The following is a 13505-nucleotide window of genomic DNA, read 5'->3' on the forward strand; positions in this document are numbered from 1 at the left end:
CATGGCACCCAGGACAGACGTCGAGGGCTCGGCTGTCCCCTCACCCCCCACAGGGCCCTGGGGATGGAACCCCAAGGACAGACCCAACCCTGGGCATCCCCTGGCCCCCAGCCCGCTGGATGCAGCTCCCCCACGGCCACCCAGCGCGGCCGTGGCCCCGCTGCCCTCGCCCCCCGCCATGTGCCCACAGCTGCAGAGCTGGCCACGGGCCCAGGCCCGGCTCCCCCCTCCCCGTCCCCCCGATAAGGAGCCGAGCCCGCCTCAGGGTCAAGGCGCGGCCCCCGCCGGCGCTATAAGGGCCCCCCGCGCTGCCGCAGCCCCTCAGCCGGCCCCGCCATGGCGCTGCTGGGCGCCCTGCTGCTGGCCCTGGCCCTGCTCTGCACATGGGGGCTGGCGCGACGGCGGGACCCCTCGGGAACAGGGACAGGGACGGGTCTGGGGCGCCCACGGAGCCTGCCGGCCCTGCCGTTCGTGGGGAGCCTGCTGCAGCTGGCCGGGCACCCCCAGCTCCACCTGCGGCTGTGGCGCCTGCAGGGACACTACGGCAGCCTCTACGCCCTCTGGATGGGCTCCCACTACGTGGTGGTGGTGAACAGCTACCGGCACGCCAGGGAGGTGCTGCTGAAGAAGGGGAAAGACTTCGCCGGACGGCCCCGCACCGTGAGTCGGCGGCAGGTTTTGGGGGGACCCTTCCCACGGTGGTGTGGGATGAGGCGGGGGGGCTGCTCCCAAGAAAGGCACCAGCACCCAGCAGGATCCTTCTCCTCTCCCCATCCTGCCCGCAGCAAGCCAGTGGCAGGGCAGCCCCTCAATGCCTCGTTCCCCAGAGCGAACCCTGGGCATCCTCCATCCCGAGGGTGCCTGTTTTTCCCGCAGCTGGCTGCATCTCGGGACATGGGGACATGGGTTCAGGTATCATCAGGCTCCCCACACCCCCTAAGTTTCCTGGGCACCCTAGAGCCCTTGACCCTGGCACCTGATCCCAAATGCCTCTATCAGTCCTTGGCAGGGGGGAAAGCAAAGCTCATAGCTCAGGCTTTGACTGCCTTTACTAACCCCCAGCCCCTCAGACCATCCCTGGGATGAGATGATCATCCGTCCCCCCAGGTGTCACCCTCACAGAGCTGCTCTGCAGCAGGGTGACCCTGAGACTGCCTGTCCCCCAGGTGACCACAGACCTGCTGTCCCGGGGGGGCAAGGACATCGCCTTCGCCAGCTACGGGCCCCTCTGGAAGTTCCAGCGCAAGCTGGTGCACACTGCTCTCTCCATGTTTGGGGAGGGCTCGCTCGCCCTCGAGAGGATCAGTAAGTGCCTCCCACCAGCCCCCAGGCTCCCTCCCAGCTCTGGCTCCCTCCTGCACTTAACCTGGGCTGGACTTCTCCTTTCTCTGATTCCCTGGGAACCTCTGATTCCCCGGGAACCAAGGGGAGATCCTGACTCAGCTCAACCCCCCCTGGCATCCCCTTGCCGAGCAGGTGCTTGGTCCCTCTCCTTCCATCCCTGCTACTTTAACCACACCTCTCCCCACACATTTTTTGCCCCCAGCTTTAGTTACCCTCAGTCATAGATGGGGACATTGAGGCATGCTGTTCCCCACTCCACCCAGGAATAGCACTGAGCCACACTTAGAGACTTCCATCCACCCTCCTCCTCCCAGCACCCAGCATTGTCCCTTCTGCCCATCCCAGGCCCTTGGGGCTCAGCCCTGGCAGGGGGTGCTCTGCAGGAAGCACACCCTGAATGAGCAGGGACCCCTCCTTCCAGCCCCGAGCTTCCCCCTTCACCCCTTGGCTTCACCATCACCACCTCAACACTCCCTCGCCTGCCTCTCCTCCACCTCAGTCTGCCGGGAGGCTGCATCCCTGTGTGAGACACTCGGCGCTGCGCAGGATACGGCCCTGGACATGGCCCCTGAGCTCACACGGGCCGTCACCAACGTGGTCTGCTCCCTCTGCTTCAACTCCTCATACCGGCGCGGGGACCCCGAGTTCGAGGCCATGCTGGAGTACAGCCAGGGTATCGTGGACACCGTGGCCAAGGAGAGCTTGGTGGACATCTTCCCCTGGCTCCAGGTGAGCAGGGACATGGGAACTGCCTGTTCCTCTTACCTCAGACAAGAGGAAGGAGCTGGGATGTGTCCTGCAGGAGCCCCCCCAGAGTTAGGAGGGTTCCTGCCCTGGTATCCCAGTATCCTGGTTGGCATGGAGAGACTGCCTGGGGACCTGCAGGGGCTGGGCTGGGCTGGGCTCAGTTGGAGTCCCTTGCTGTAATGTGGCTTCTCTCCCCTAGATCTTCCCCAACAAGGACCTGGCCCTGCTGAAAAAATGCCTCCAGGTCCGAGACCAGCTGCTCCAGCAGAAATTCACTGAACACAAGGTGCCAGTGCGGCCAGGACAGGGGGATGCTTAGGAGCTGCAGGGTGCTGGAGCTGGGATATGCCCAAGACAGCCCAGCTTACACATGTCCCCTGGCAGGAAGCCTTTTCTGGAGACACTGTGAAGGACCTCATGGATGCCCTGCTGCAAGTGAGGCTCAGTGCTGAGAACAGCAGTCCCCCGGTGCCAGGGCTGGAGCTGACTGACGACCACCTCCTCATGACAGTGGGGGACATCTTTGGGGCTGGCGTGGAGACCACCACTACTGTTCTCAAATGGGCTGTGCTCTACCTGCTCCACTACCCTGAGGTAGGGTCTGCACCCCATGGCAGGGGGCCTGAGCTCCCTCCTGCACCAGGGACATTGTGAGGGGCTTTGGGGGAGGGCAGATGCCAAAAGAGATGTCAGGCCCCGCAAATAGGCAGGATCAGGCTGTGGCCATTTTACTTCTGCCCTGCACAACCTGACAGGACATGGTGGTGATGATTGGATGTACCCCACTGTGCACAGGGCAACCCCTCCCTGGGCTCCGGCCCCAGTCCTTGCTCCCTTCCCAGGTCCAGAGGAAGATTCAGGAGGAAATGGACCAGAAGATTGGCCTGGTTCGACACCCCCACCTCAGCGACCGCCCACTACTGCCCTACCTGGAGGCCACCATCAGTGAAGTGCTGCGCATCCGGCCCGTGTCTCCCCTGCTCATCCCACATGTGTCCCTTGCTGACACCAGGTGAGACCCCGCTGGGGTGCAGCCAGGTTGTGGGCAAGTGACTTGTGGGAGGGAGCAACTGTCTCACTCTGTGTTCGCCTTCCAGCATTGGGGAATACTCCATCCCCAAAGGCGCCAGGGTCATCATCAACCTCTGGTCCGTGCACCATGACGAGAAGGAGTGGGACAAGCCCGAGGAGTTCAATCCTGGTGGGTCAGGGGATGGCAGGGTGGGTGCAGCCCTGGGGGAGGCTTGGTGGTGGGAGGTCAGATCCTGCTCCCACCTGTCGGGGGCATTTGCACCATCTCTGCTTCTGCAGCTCATGGGAGGGACACGCACGTGATGAACTCAGGCAGGTCTCGATCCCTGCTGATGGCAAGTACCCCTTCCCCTTGCAGGCCGCTTCCTGGATGAGCAGGGCCAGCACATCCACTCGCCCTCACCCAGCTACCTCCCCTTCGGGGCCGGGATCCGTGTCTGCCTGGGAAAAGTCCTGGCCAAGATGGAGCTCTTCCTCTTCCTGGCCTGGGTGCTGCAGAGGTTCACACTCGAGTGCCCCGAGGACCAGCCCCTGCCCTCTCTGGAGGGCAAGTTTGGTGTTGTGTTGCAGGTGCAGAAGTTTCAGGTGAAGGCCCGTCTGCGGGACGCCTGGCGAGCGGCCTCATGATGAGAATGAGCCCTGGATCCCAGGCAGTGGTGGGGTGGGCTGGGACAGGCCCATAGAGGCCATACCCTGCCTGCCCCGTGGATGTGGGGTTGTCTGAATAAAGATGTTCCCAACACAGCATGGCTCCAGCTATTTTTTGGGCAGGAGATGGAGGGCAGGGGAGGTGTGGGATGTATGGTGGCCCTGCAACTTTCTGTGAGCACTGGGCTGAGCTGGGAGGCTGTGGTGCCTCTGTGGGGCTGCTACCATGAGGGATGTGGGGTGAGGGCCCATGCAGAGACAACCATGAGCCGTGGAAACTAGCCTCTCCCACAGCTGACCCCGGGAGAAGGGTCCACCCCAGCCAGGAAAAGTGGGAAAACGACCAGTGGGCAGCTTGGCAGTTAGGGATGCCCAGGCTGTGCCCAGTGGCTGTGACCCTGGGTGGGTGACCTTGGCTGGCCCCTGCCTCAGTTTCCCCACTGGGAGGCAGGAGAATGAACGCATTGCAAGCTGGGAGCTGAGCCTGCCATGGGGCAGGGAAGAGCTCCCCCAGCCCTGCCTTTCTCTGCCCCATCCCAGGACAGTGTGTCCCAACCAGCCCCAGTGGGGGCTCCCATTGCTCAGGGACATGGAGGAGCACCCAGAGGTGCCCGTACCCCACAGGCTGAGCTCAACTGCAGGCCCCCAGACCCAGTGCGTGGGCACCATGGAGCCGAGGGCTGCTGAAATTCCCTGTGCAGCAGTGTGGCATCTCCCACCTGCAAGGTGTCCAGAGCACTCACTGTCTGGCTGGATTTTGGCCGTCACTCCAGCAGCAGCACAACATTCCTGTAACACAAGGGGACGCATTTGCTCCGCTTTCACCAGAAACCACTGTGCCATGGAGGGCAGCGTGTAATTAGGTTTCTGGTTCCCTATTACTTGAGCTCTTAATATTTAACTAAATAGCTACACAGCTACGACTCAGGGCCCTCGAGGGAAAGCAGCCAGGGTGGAGGGGAAAACCCCACAGAGACCTAGCACAGTGTGACACCCCCAGCCCTGCACACCCTCATATTTTCCCCCTTTTCTATTTCCCTCTGCCCCTCTCTTGTTAGCAGGCAGGAAAACTGACCTAAAACCTCCCCATCACTAAACTTTCTACTCAGTGTGTCAAAACGTAGGTGTTCTTTAAAATCCCAGCACTTGGCTTTCATGCAGCCCCTTCATCATCCCCCATCTGATGCCAAATGGGTCCTGTGGCACGAGGATGATGAAGATAATGTGTTTGCAGCCTGGCATAGCACTGGGAGCATCCTCCCTCCTCCCAGTCATTCTCCCAGGGGGCTCAGGGAAGTAGGGAGAAGCTGGAGAAAGAATTGCCATGCACACACCTGCCCCAGGGACAATCCTCAGGGTGATGTGTGCAGCTAACTCACCGGGCAGAGGGAGTACAGCAGGAGCCCAGCCCCACTGCTGCCGCACAGAGTCTCTGCTGAGCCCCACACTCCTTCCCACTCCCCTGCCTGTTTCCATCACACCAGGGGTGCCATGGGTTTCCAATCCCTCCACTTCTGCTAGCACAGACTGAAGCTGGGTGGGTGAAGGGGGACTGGACTCAGAATGGGCTTTAGAAAAACTTGGCTAAACACGATGCTCTGGGCTTTCCTGGGGACTGGCACCTCCATGCCAGCCTGGTCCTTCCCCTGCCTCAGATCCTGTCCCTGGCAGCACATGTCGGCAGGGAGGCTCCTCTCCAGTCTCCTGCAGTCACCAGTACCTGCAGCAACCTGACGCCTCCAGAGGCATCAGCAGGACCTCCAACACCTTTGTGCCCCTTTGCCAAGGCATTTGAGTTTGCTCTTGGTAAGGGAAGGGATTTTCTCCTTGCCCGAATCAACCCGGTGTTCGTTCGCCAAGGCGCCCTCTCGCGCATTCACACTCACACAAGTGCTCAAGGCCAGCAGGTACCTTGGGGTAGAAATGGGGACCTTTGAACCAGGCATGTTTCTAGACTGGAGAACGCCTCCAGCCGCAGCCACTTGCACTCCACATGTTTCCCCATTTGCCAGGGCTGGCATGTGCTGCAAGCCCCATCGCCCCAAGCCCAGCCCTGCTGCAGGGCATCTTGCCCCCTGCCCACCTCGTCTCCTCCCAACTGGGAAAAGATGCTGCCACAGGGGGATCAGTGCCCAGCACCAGCTGCCCGGTACCTTGTGAGCTGGTAAACTGCCACTGGCATGGCTGCTCCCTGCTCTGGGAATGGGCAGAGACGCTGCTGATTCACACGGCTGGTATTTATGTCCTGACAGCTGCTCTGGGGCCCTGCTGCTGCATCCAATCCCCCAACCCCAGCAGAAAACTTCACCTGGATTGATGCCACTGGGGCAGCGCTGGATTTGTCCCATAGTGGGCCCCAACATCTTCCCACTCCCAAGGCCCCCATAGAAGTCAGGGTCCCCTGAGACTCAAGACACACAAATCCACCACCTTGGACAAGGCTTTGTTCAGATCTGGCACTGGGCAGCTCAGTGACCCAAAAGCTGGGGGGGATGAGGCAGCCGTGCCCACGGGAGAGCCGGGAGGAACCTCAGCATCTGCCACCAAGTTTCAGCTGACTGAGCACAGGCAGCCACTGGGAACGCTGAGGCTTTTGCTGCTGAAATAATCCTGCTGCTGTAACAGCTTGGACTGTGTTGGGTCCCTGCCCTCCTTGGGTTGCCGCTCCTTGGGGTCCTTGCATGGGTGGAACCAGGACAGGAGGGAGAGGTGCTGAAGGGTTTGGAAGGGTCAGGAACTAGCAGCTCCATCTCCCTGATGCAAAAGGGTCTTGCAAGGGAAGAACTGGTGATGGAGGAAAGGATAAAGCTTTTCCATGGCTGTTCCCACACTGTTCCCTGGGTATACCATGAAGTAGATGTGCAGCTTGCTGAGGCAGGATCAGAGGGCACTGGGCAGAGCAAGCCTGAGCCTTTCCATTGCACAAACTAATTTTGGGGGACACAGCCATCCCCACAGCACTCGGCTGACCCAGCTGTGCTACAGCACCAAGCTCAGCAGCCCTTCAAGTTTGAGAGCCTTCACTTTGCACCAGGCACTAGATGACCCTGGACTGTGACAGTGATGGCCAGCGCAGGAGGAGCAGGAGACGCTCAGAATACCTGCAGGCTCTGCAGCGGGCACGGTGCCAGGAGAGCTGAGTAAGCACAGACCTCAGGACACAGCTGTTCACCGGCCGAAAACAAATCGAGAAACAGCCCGGCAGCCTGTGACCCCCCCGGCACAGAGACTGCAGCGTTTGCACCACCGTCGCGACAGCCCCGGTACAGGCACCCGTCCCATCTGATAAAAACGGATCTGTGCTGCAAGGATGGGGGAAACCAGCTCTGACAATAAGCTGTGGGATGCTGCGGGGCTTGCCTGAGACAGGGAGCTGCCAGTCTGCCTCCCCTCCTGCCTGATCCAGGCTTTTCCTATATAAACAAAAGAAGGAAAAAGAAAAGAGGGGGGGAAAGCCTCTCTGGGATGTGTTGCACAGGAGGGTGAGCGAAAGTTGGGAGGCAGCAGCCTTCAGGGAGAACCAGTCATCTGAGACAGCAAAGGAAGTTTGTTCACTGGTGCTGGACCCTGCTCTCTGTCAAACTTTGCCAAGAGGGAGTCACAGTGGGACAAACCCAGCCAGGGCATGTAGAGAACTAGAAGAGATATGGCTGTGGGAGCCTGGGCTGCACGGGGCAGGAAGGGAGCACAGCCCAGGCACTCACTGCTGATGCACATCCCCAAGTGGTGAGGGGTGCTCAGGGAGCCCAAAGCTCCCATTGCCCAGTGGAACAGACTCATGCTGTCAGTGGAGCTGCTGATTTTGCTTCTCCCCAGGCTTCCTGCCCCAGAAAGCTTTTGATGACTGTGTAATGCAGAGGCTTAACTGCACCTCGGCTTTCCTTAGCCTCCAGTTAGTCACGTAAAGCTCTGAGAGCAGGCTGCCAGCAAGCATCAAAACACAACTCCCTTCTCTTCCATCTTCAGCCAACACCCATCCACAGGGTTGTACAAACATGCAATGATATGCGGCAGGAAAATCACACCAGTGTTCTCAGAGGAGGAGTTTGCATCATCGGAGCTGAAGAGTCACTTGGGAACACAGAGGCAGTAGTGCAGTATCCAATGCTCCCAGGAGCCTCTGTTGTGCCTAGGGGGCACTCCTGCTGAGCCACCACACTGTGCTCTTCACCTGTCCCCAGGTAACATCCCCCAAGCCCACCAGGACACCTGCTGGGTCCTTGCCCTCAGAGCCAATTTTGGTGGCTGAGAACACGCTGTGTAAGCAGATCCACACTGCCATGGACTCCAGCAAGAACAGATTTCAAGGAGTATCAGCAACACCACTTAAAGCAAGTTGTAAAACAAAACACCAAGCAGTGGATTGACACTAATTTGCTGTCAAACCTGCTGCACTATTGCAACTCAGTTTTGAAACTACACGTTCACATCTCCCATAAAACACTCACCCCTTACAGCTGGGAATGGGTGGGGTTTGGTGCTCTGGTGTTATAGATGCACACCTGCCCACGTCCTCACAGCTCCAGCACTTACACCCACAGCGTGGATTTGGAGAAGGAGCTCTGTTTGGGCCATGTCAGCTTTCTACACAGGGATCAAGCACCTTTCTAAAGCTCCAAAGCTGGAGGTTTGGGAGTCCTCTGCCTGCCTGAAGAGGATGTGTCTGAGGAGCTCACGTGACTGGTGTTCTGCCCTGCATCACTCCTCCCTATACCAGTTTGCCCAGGCTGCAGGTCTAAAAGCCTAAAGCACTGAGAGCCACTGACAGTCCTGCTCCTCCTCAGGCATTTGTGAGGTCAAGAGACATGGTTTGTGCCCCATTCGTTTCTTTATGGTCTTTAAAAGCCTGAAAAGCTCCAGGAGTCATAAAACAGGCACACCACTGCTTCTTCCTTTTTAAAAGTAAGAACATCAGCTCAGTTTACTGGTACTCACCTCTATGTCCAGAGAAGCAGCAGCGTGTTCCCCTGACCTTAGTAGGATGTCAGGAAAGCAAACATGGAGATTTTTGTCTTAGGCCAACAGAAATGTTGGCAGAGGGTCTCGCATTGGCACAGGGCTGTCCTCAGGATTTACAGCAGTAAACGCCACTCACTATGGGCTGCTGATGTGCTTTTTTAGCTTCCTCTGTGGTGTGAGAAACAAAGACAGAGGCCAATACGTACCAAATTGCTGGGGGTGGCACTGGGGATCTTTAATTCTCTTCTCAAAAGATACACCTGGTCGGTGCATACAGCTGAAAACAACCAGTCCCCAAGCACCCGGTTCTGGGGCACGCGCAGCCTCTCTGTTACCGCTCAAGCTCCAGGCATCCAGGAATGAGGTCTCCTGAATCCAAATCTAAGTCCTTCATTCTTAAGAGCGCCCTAAGACACAAACTGAAGAGCTGTCTTCATCAGCTGTTCTGATGGAAGAGAAAGGCTGTGATGGGAAAAGGAGCAAGATTCTCCCAAACCTTCTTAGGGAAGAGCATTACTCTCAAACGTGCAGGTACAATGCTGGAATAAGCACCACTTCCCTTGCTCTGTAGCCAGCACAGCACCACATACCTCTAGTTAGAACAACAAAACAAAACCACAAACTAAAGACAAATCTTGTTCTTACCTCACAAAATGATACACGTACACATGAGCAAGTTATCAGAAAAGGCATTATATTTTGGTTTCCACCTTATTTAAAACTGATTTTGGTTTTCAATCAATCAAATCTGAGTATGTCCGAGTTCGGTTTTCAATGGTTTTCCTCCCCATAACAGTAATGATCTGGATGACCATAATTATAAAAGGGACAGGGAGAAATCCCAAGAACAAGACACATAGTCTGAACTGTGCTCTCTTCCACACGAGCACTCTAGGGAATGTTAGTTTCAGCTCTTCCTTTTTTTTTTTTTTCCTTTTTTTTCCTTCAGGTTGTTACTATCAAAATCTCTACTGTTTATTAAAGCAAAGCTACAGTAAATTTTCTTGCAGTCTTACAGCAGGTTTTCTTATTACCAGTAGGACTCGCATGCATGGATTGCAGTCACACACACACGCTCACAGACATTATACAGTAGCCAGTTGCCACCATAACAAAAAAAAAAAAGAAAGAAAGAGAAAGAAAACAGACATTCATTTCTTTAAGTGGTCATTATTAGATTCGCACCAAACTTTTGGATAAAAAAAAAAATACTGCACAGGTCTTCCACATGTACATGGTAAGTCATCCCTTCGCAATGGACGGAGCTCTCGTCTCCATTTGTTCAACATGCATCGCTGAAGCTTGAAGGCACGCTGGCCAAGGAGAGCCCTGTTCTTTTTTTGTCATCTTAACTCAAGTGTGCTGCTGTCGGGTGCAAAAAAAGGAAAAAAATAAAGCCAAGCCCTTTTGCAGCACACCGGGAAAAGGTCATTCGGAGACCACAGTACTTGGAAGGCAGCCCAGCTGCCTGGATTCTAACTGCTAACTGTGCTCTTGGAGGCATTGAAGGAACACACTTATCTTTAAAAATTACATATAAAGGCAAATTTCTGCAAACCCTTTCTTTTCAAACTGCTTACGGTAGACTAACACTCCTTCTAGAAGAAACTGGTCCTTCAGTCACCAGCTTCAAGTGGGAAATTTCCTACCTGCTGTCTTAAACACTGAAGCACCGGAGATTACAGTGCTGATGTGTTCGGGCATTCATCAGCTTCAGGAAAACTTAACATTGGGAAAAAAAAAAGAAAGAAAAGGAAAAAAGACGAAAAGATATCCCCAATGCCTCAAGAGCACTATTTCAAACCAGAACTCTTGGGCTACTGACTGCCGGCACTGTCAGAAGCTGCTCGCTTCTGGGAAGACACCTGGAGGTTGAAGCCTTATGGTGATTTGGTATCCTCCCAGGGTGAGATCTGCTGAGTTTTACTGATTGCGAGATAAAGCAGTGTTTCAGAAAACTAAAACCAACAAACACATAGTAACCATCACCAAAATCACCATTGGAAAAATTCCATTTGTTAGAAGGTCTCATTGAGAAACATCAGTCCCTGCTCCAAGGAGCAGGACAGTATGATTAACAAAACCCAGAGTAACCCGTCCTCCGCAAGCCGGGCCTTCGAGGACTAGTCCCCGCATTATACTGGAGGGGGAGAAACAAAAATAAACTAAAAAAGAAGGTTGTATCACCTTTTCCTCCTGTTAAAAGTTTTAATCCTCTTATTCCATTTTTATTTCTTTGTATTTTTTTCCCCGATTCTCCCTTCCACTTTGCCGCCTTAGCTGGGGGAGTTATTGGTGCAAGAGTTTGGAGAGTCCTGCTCGTTTATTGTGTTCAAGAGTACACACACCGGCTGCCGGGGCAGGTGGTGGTGGCTGTGTTCGCGGTGCTGCTCCTCGGCGGCACTGAAAAGCCCTTCCTCCTCGTCCCCGTGGGGACGGCCACTGCAGCTGTCGCAGAAGTCCAGGGGCCCGTCCAGAGCATCATCGATGAGCCCGTCGAATTCCTTGAGGTCGTCGTCGTGATGACCCCGGTTGCATACGCAGACTTCTATGCCCGAGTCGCCGGTGAAACGGCGCTGCCTGCCCGGCGTCTTGTCCTTCGCGTCAGGAATGGCACTGCTCTGCTCTAAGCTTTCAGAGCTGTAACCTTTCAGCAGTTCCTCCTTGCACTCTGTATCCTTATCGGGACCGGCCCTCTCCACTAGCTCGGCTCCCATGCTGGTACCGCCGGGCTCGACGCTTTGCATTTTGGCAACTGCTCGCTCGACCAGCATGGTGGTGGAGGGCTCGGGGTCGCCGAGGCCGGGGGCCCCGGTGCTGTCAGTACTGCTGTTATTGCTGATGGGTGCTGCAGAGCTGCTCTGTGCTGGCTGCAGGCTCCTTGGCGTGTCTGGGATTGTGCTACTGCTGCCTGCTGGGATGCACTGCTGATGTAAGGCACTGTATGGTGGCGGGGGGGTCGGCGGGCGGTTCACCACTTCCTCATAAGGAGGTAGTAAATAGTTTGGCAAAAACCCTAGAAGTGGGAGGCAAGGAGGAGAAGTTATTTCAGGAGCAGCTTATCTCAGGAAACGAGTCACTCATACAGGTTGGTATGGCATTTGTCACCTACCAGCACCTTCCCACTGAACAGCTCAGTAGGCTCTACAAGGGATGCCAAAACTTGTCCCAAGTGAGGCGTGTCATGTTTTAGAGAAGCAGCAAATGAGGCACAGGAGGGGCACCATTACAGGATGAGATGGACATAGTTGGGAACAGCAGTCTGATCTCCTGGCTCTCAAATCTATACTTACAGCTACCAGGCAAACCTCCCTGGACCACATACCCCAACACAGACCCATAAACTGCACAGGGGGATGGCCTGTGTTGGCTGGAGGGAACAACTCCACAGACCTTTCCAACACTGGCTTCTCAGCCGAGTTTCCATTTTCAAGAGCAAAGATTTCATCTCACAAAGCATTGTACAAATATGAAGAGACACGAGTGGTTACAAGGAACTTGGGATCTTGGTTTTTGGTTGCTGTTTTAGTGCTGGATTTAATTCTTCTGATGCAGTCATAATAAACTGACAGTACTGGCAAAGGAGTTTGATTTATTGTACTTATAACCCCTCAAATACATGAAATATTTTGTTTATCTATTAAGAGGGAACAAAATAAGTCTATATACACAGAATGGACCTAAATACTGGAAACATTTAAGGATAGCACGGCAATTTTCCATGTGCAATTGCACATCCCTGGGGTTAGGGAGGAAAAGGCTGCTGGGGATGATTTCTGAGGCGGCTGCCAGAGTTTAATGAGAAAAGCAAGTTCATACATGCAATTCAACAGTCCATTACAAGAAACTCAGCTGTGGTACCTCTAGCCAGAAGGCCAAGACTTGCTGTTCTAGCACAGCATATCAGGGCACAAGGAGAGCATCAAGTCATCGTACCTTCCCTGTGCTGTGGGTAACAGCTCCTTCGTGCAGAGTGCTAGGGCTGCTCACCAGCAATGTGGTCTCGGAACCACAGCACAGGGTGGGAGCCAGTACAGTCCCTGCTGAGGCTTCCAGCCAGCACCGCCACCCAGTTTGTGTGACCAAATTTCATGAAGCCACTTCCCACATCTCAGTCCCACCAGCAGCAAGTGCAGGCTAGAAAGGAGAAACCTTTGCAGAAAAACACCCAGGGAATGAATCACTGCACTCTCAGGACTAGGTGTGAAGGTGCTGTAGCTGGTGTGGTTCAACTCCAGAGTCAAGGGGTTTCAAATACATCCAGCAGCTTGAAATATACCACCTCCTGTCTGCAAGCCATGCTTAGGCAGCATGGTTAAGTGCCCACCACCTCTTGCTGAGTCCAACCACTACTCCCTCCTTCCACCCACCACCCAAGACAGGAAACTCGCTGCTGCCCTGCTCCCCGTGATCTCCAGGGGAAACAGTGTGAGATACATACGGAAATAAAACGGCAGGGCCGAGTAGTTGTGGGCTTCCCGGTAGGCGATCAGGTTGATCTCGTGTTGCCGCTGCTGGGCCTGGAGCCGATGCTTGGTGCGTCGATGATGACAAACACAACAGCAGCTGAGGATGATGATGATGGTCCACACCAGCCAAAACCCTGCAGCGGGGGAGAGCGAGTGTTAGCCATAGTGTGAGAGCTGCATCCAAAATCAGGAAACCCCAAGAAGCCAAGGGAGAAGATCATCTGAAAGCCTGGATCTGAAGCCCACACTGCTCTAAAGGTAGAAATATGTGTTTCACCAGGAGGCTTCCACATAGACCTCCCTGCC

The 13505-nt window shown here is 55.3% G+C and overlaps 2 protein-coding genes across 10 annotated transcripts in view; one reads left to right on the forward strand and one right to left on the reverse strand.

Moving 5' to 3' along the window:
* Positions 1–300: 300 nt before the first annotated feature.
* Positions 301–3867, forward strand: LOC113997118 (steroid 17-alpha-hydroxylase/17,20 lyase). 2 transcript variants are annotated; one of them, XM_039390686.1, is made up of 8 exons: positions 301–660; positions 1167–1305; positions 1844–2073; positions 2291–2377; positions 2476–2685; positions 2916–3103; positions 3189–3292; positions 3482–3867. In XM_039390686.1, the coding sequence occupies exons 1-8, from the start codon at positions 337–339 to the stop codon at positions 3748–3750; spliced, it is 1551 nt and encodes a 516-aa protein (XP_039246620.1). In that variant the 5' UTR covers positions 301–336; the 3' UTR covers positions 3751–3867. The 2 variants fall into 2 exon arrangements, with proteins under 2 accessions (XP_039246620.1, XP_027594513.1); XM_027738712.2 differs by having other exon boundaries at positions 306–660; positions 2934–3103.
* Positions 3868–9407: 5540 nt separating this feature from the next.
* Positions 9408–13505, reverse strand: part of WBP1L (WW domain binding protein 1 like) — a 58552-nt gene continuing 54454 nt past the window's right edge. For all 8 annotated transcript variants that reach the window (XM_027738696.2, XM_027738699.2, XM_027738700.2 and 5 more), the window contains 2 exons: positions 13172–13333; positions 9408–11746 (listed from right to left, as the gene is read on the reverse strand). In XM_027738696.2, the coding sequence (XP_027594497.1) occupies positions 11007–11746; positions 13172–13333 (902 nt within the window). In that variant the 3' untranslated portion in view covers positions 9408–11006. The remainder of the gene's footprint in view (positions 11747–13171; positions 13334–13505) is intronic.

The sequence above is a fragment of the Pipra filicauda genome, unplaced genomic scaffold, assembly GCF_003945595.2.
Source record: "Pipra filicauda isolate LSUMZ 115617 unplaced genomic scaffold, ASM394559v2 scaffold85_size2586006_pilon, whole genome shotgun sequence".
Lineage (NCBI taxonomy): Eukaryota > Metazoa > Chordata > Aves > Passeriformes > Pipridae > Pipra > Pipra filicauda.

Bases quoted from the DNA above. Each gene is read 5' to 3' on its own strand.
- LOC113997118 (XM_039390686.1), top strand. From the start codon at position 337: ATGGCGCTGCTGGGCGCCCTGCTGCTGGCCCTGGCCCTGCTCTGCACA. The intron at 2,074-2,290 runs GTGAGCAGGGAC...TCTCTCCCCTAG, and splicing joins ACATCTTCCCCTGGCTCCAG to ATCTTCCCCAACAAGGACCT. The intron at 2,378-2,475 runs GTGCCAGTGCGG...GTCCCCTGGCAG, and splicing joins AGAAATTCACTGAACACAAG to GAAGCCTTTTCTGGAGACAC.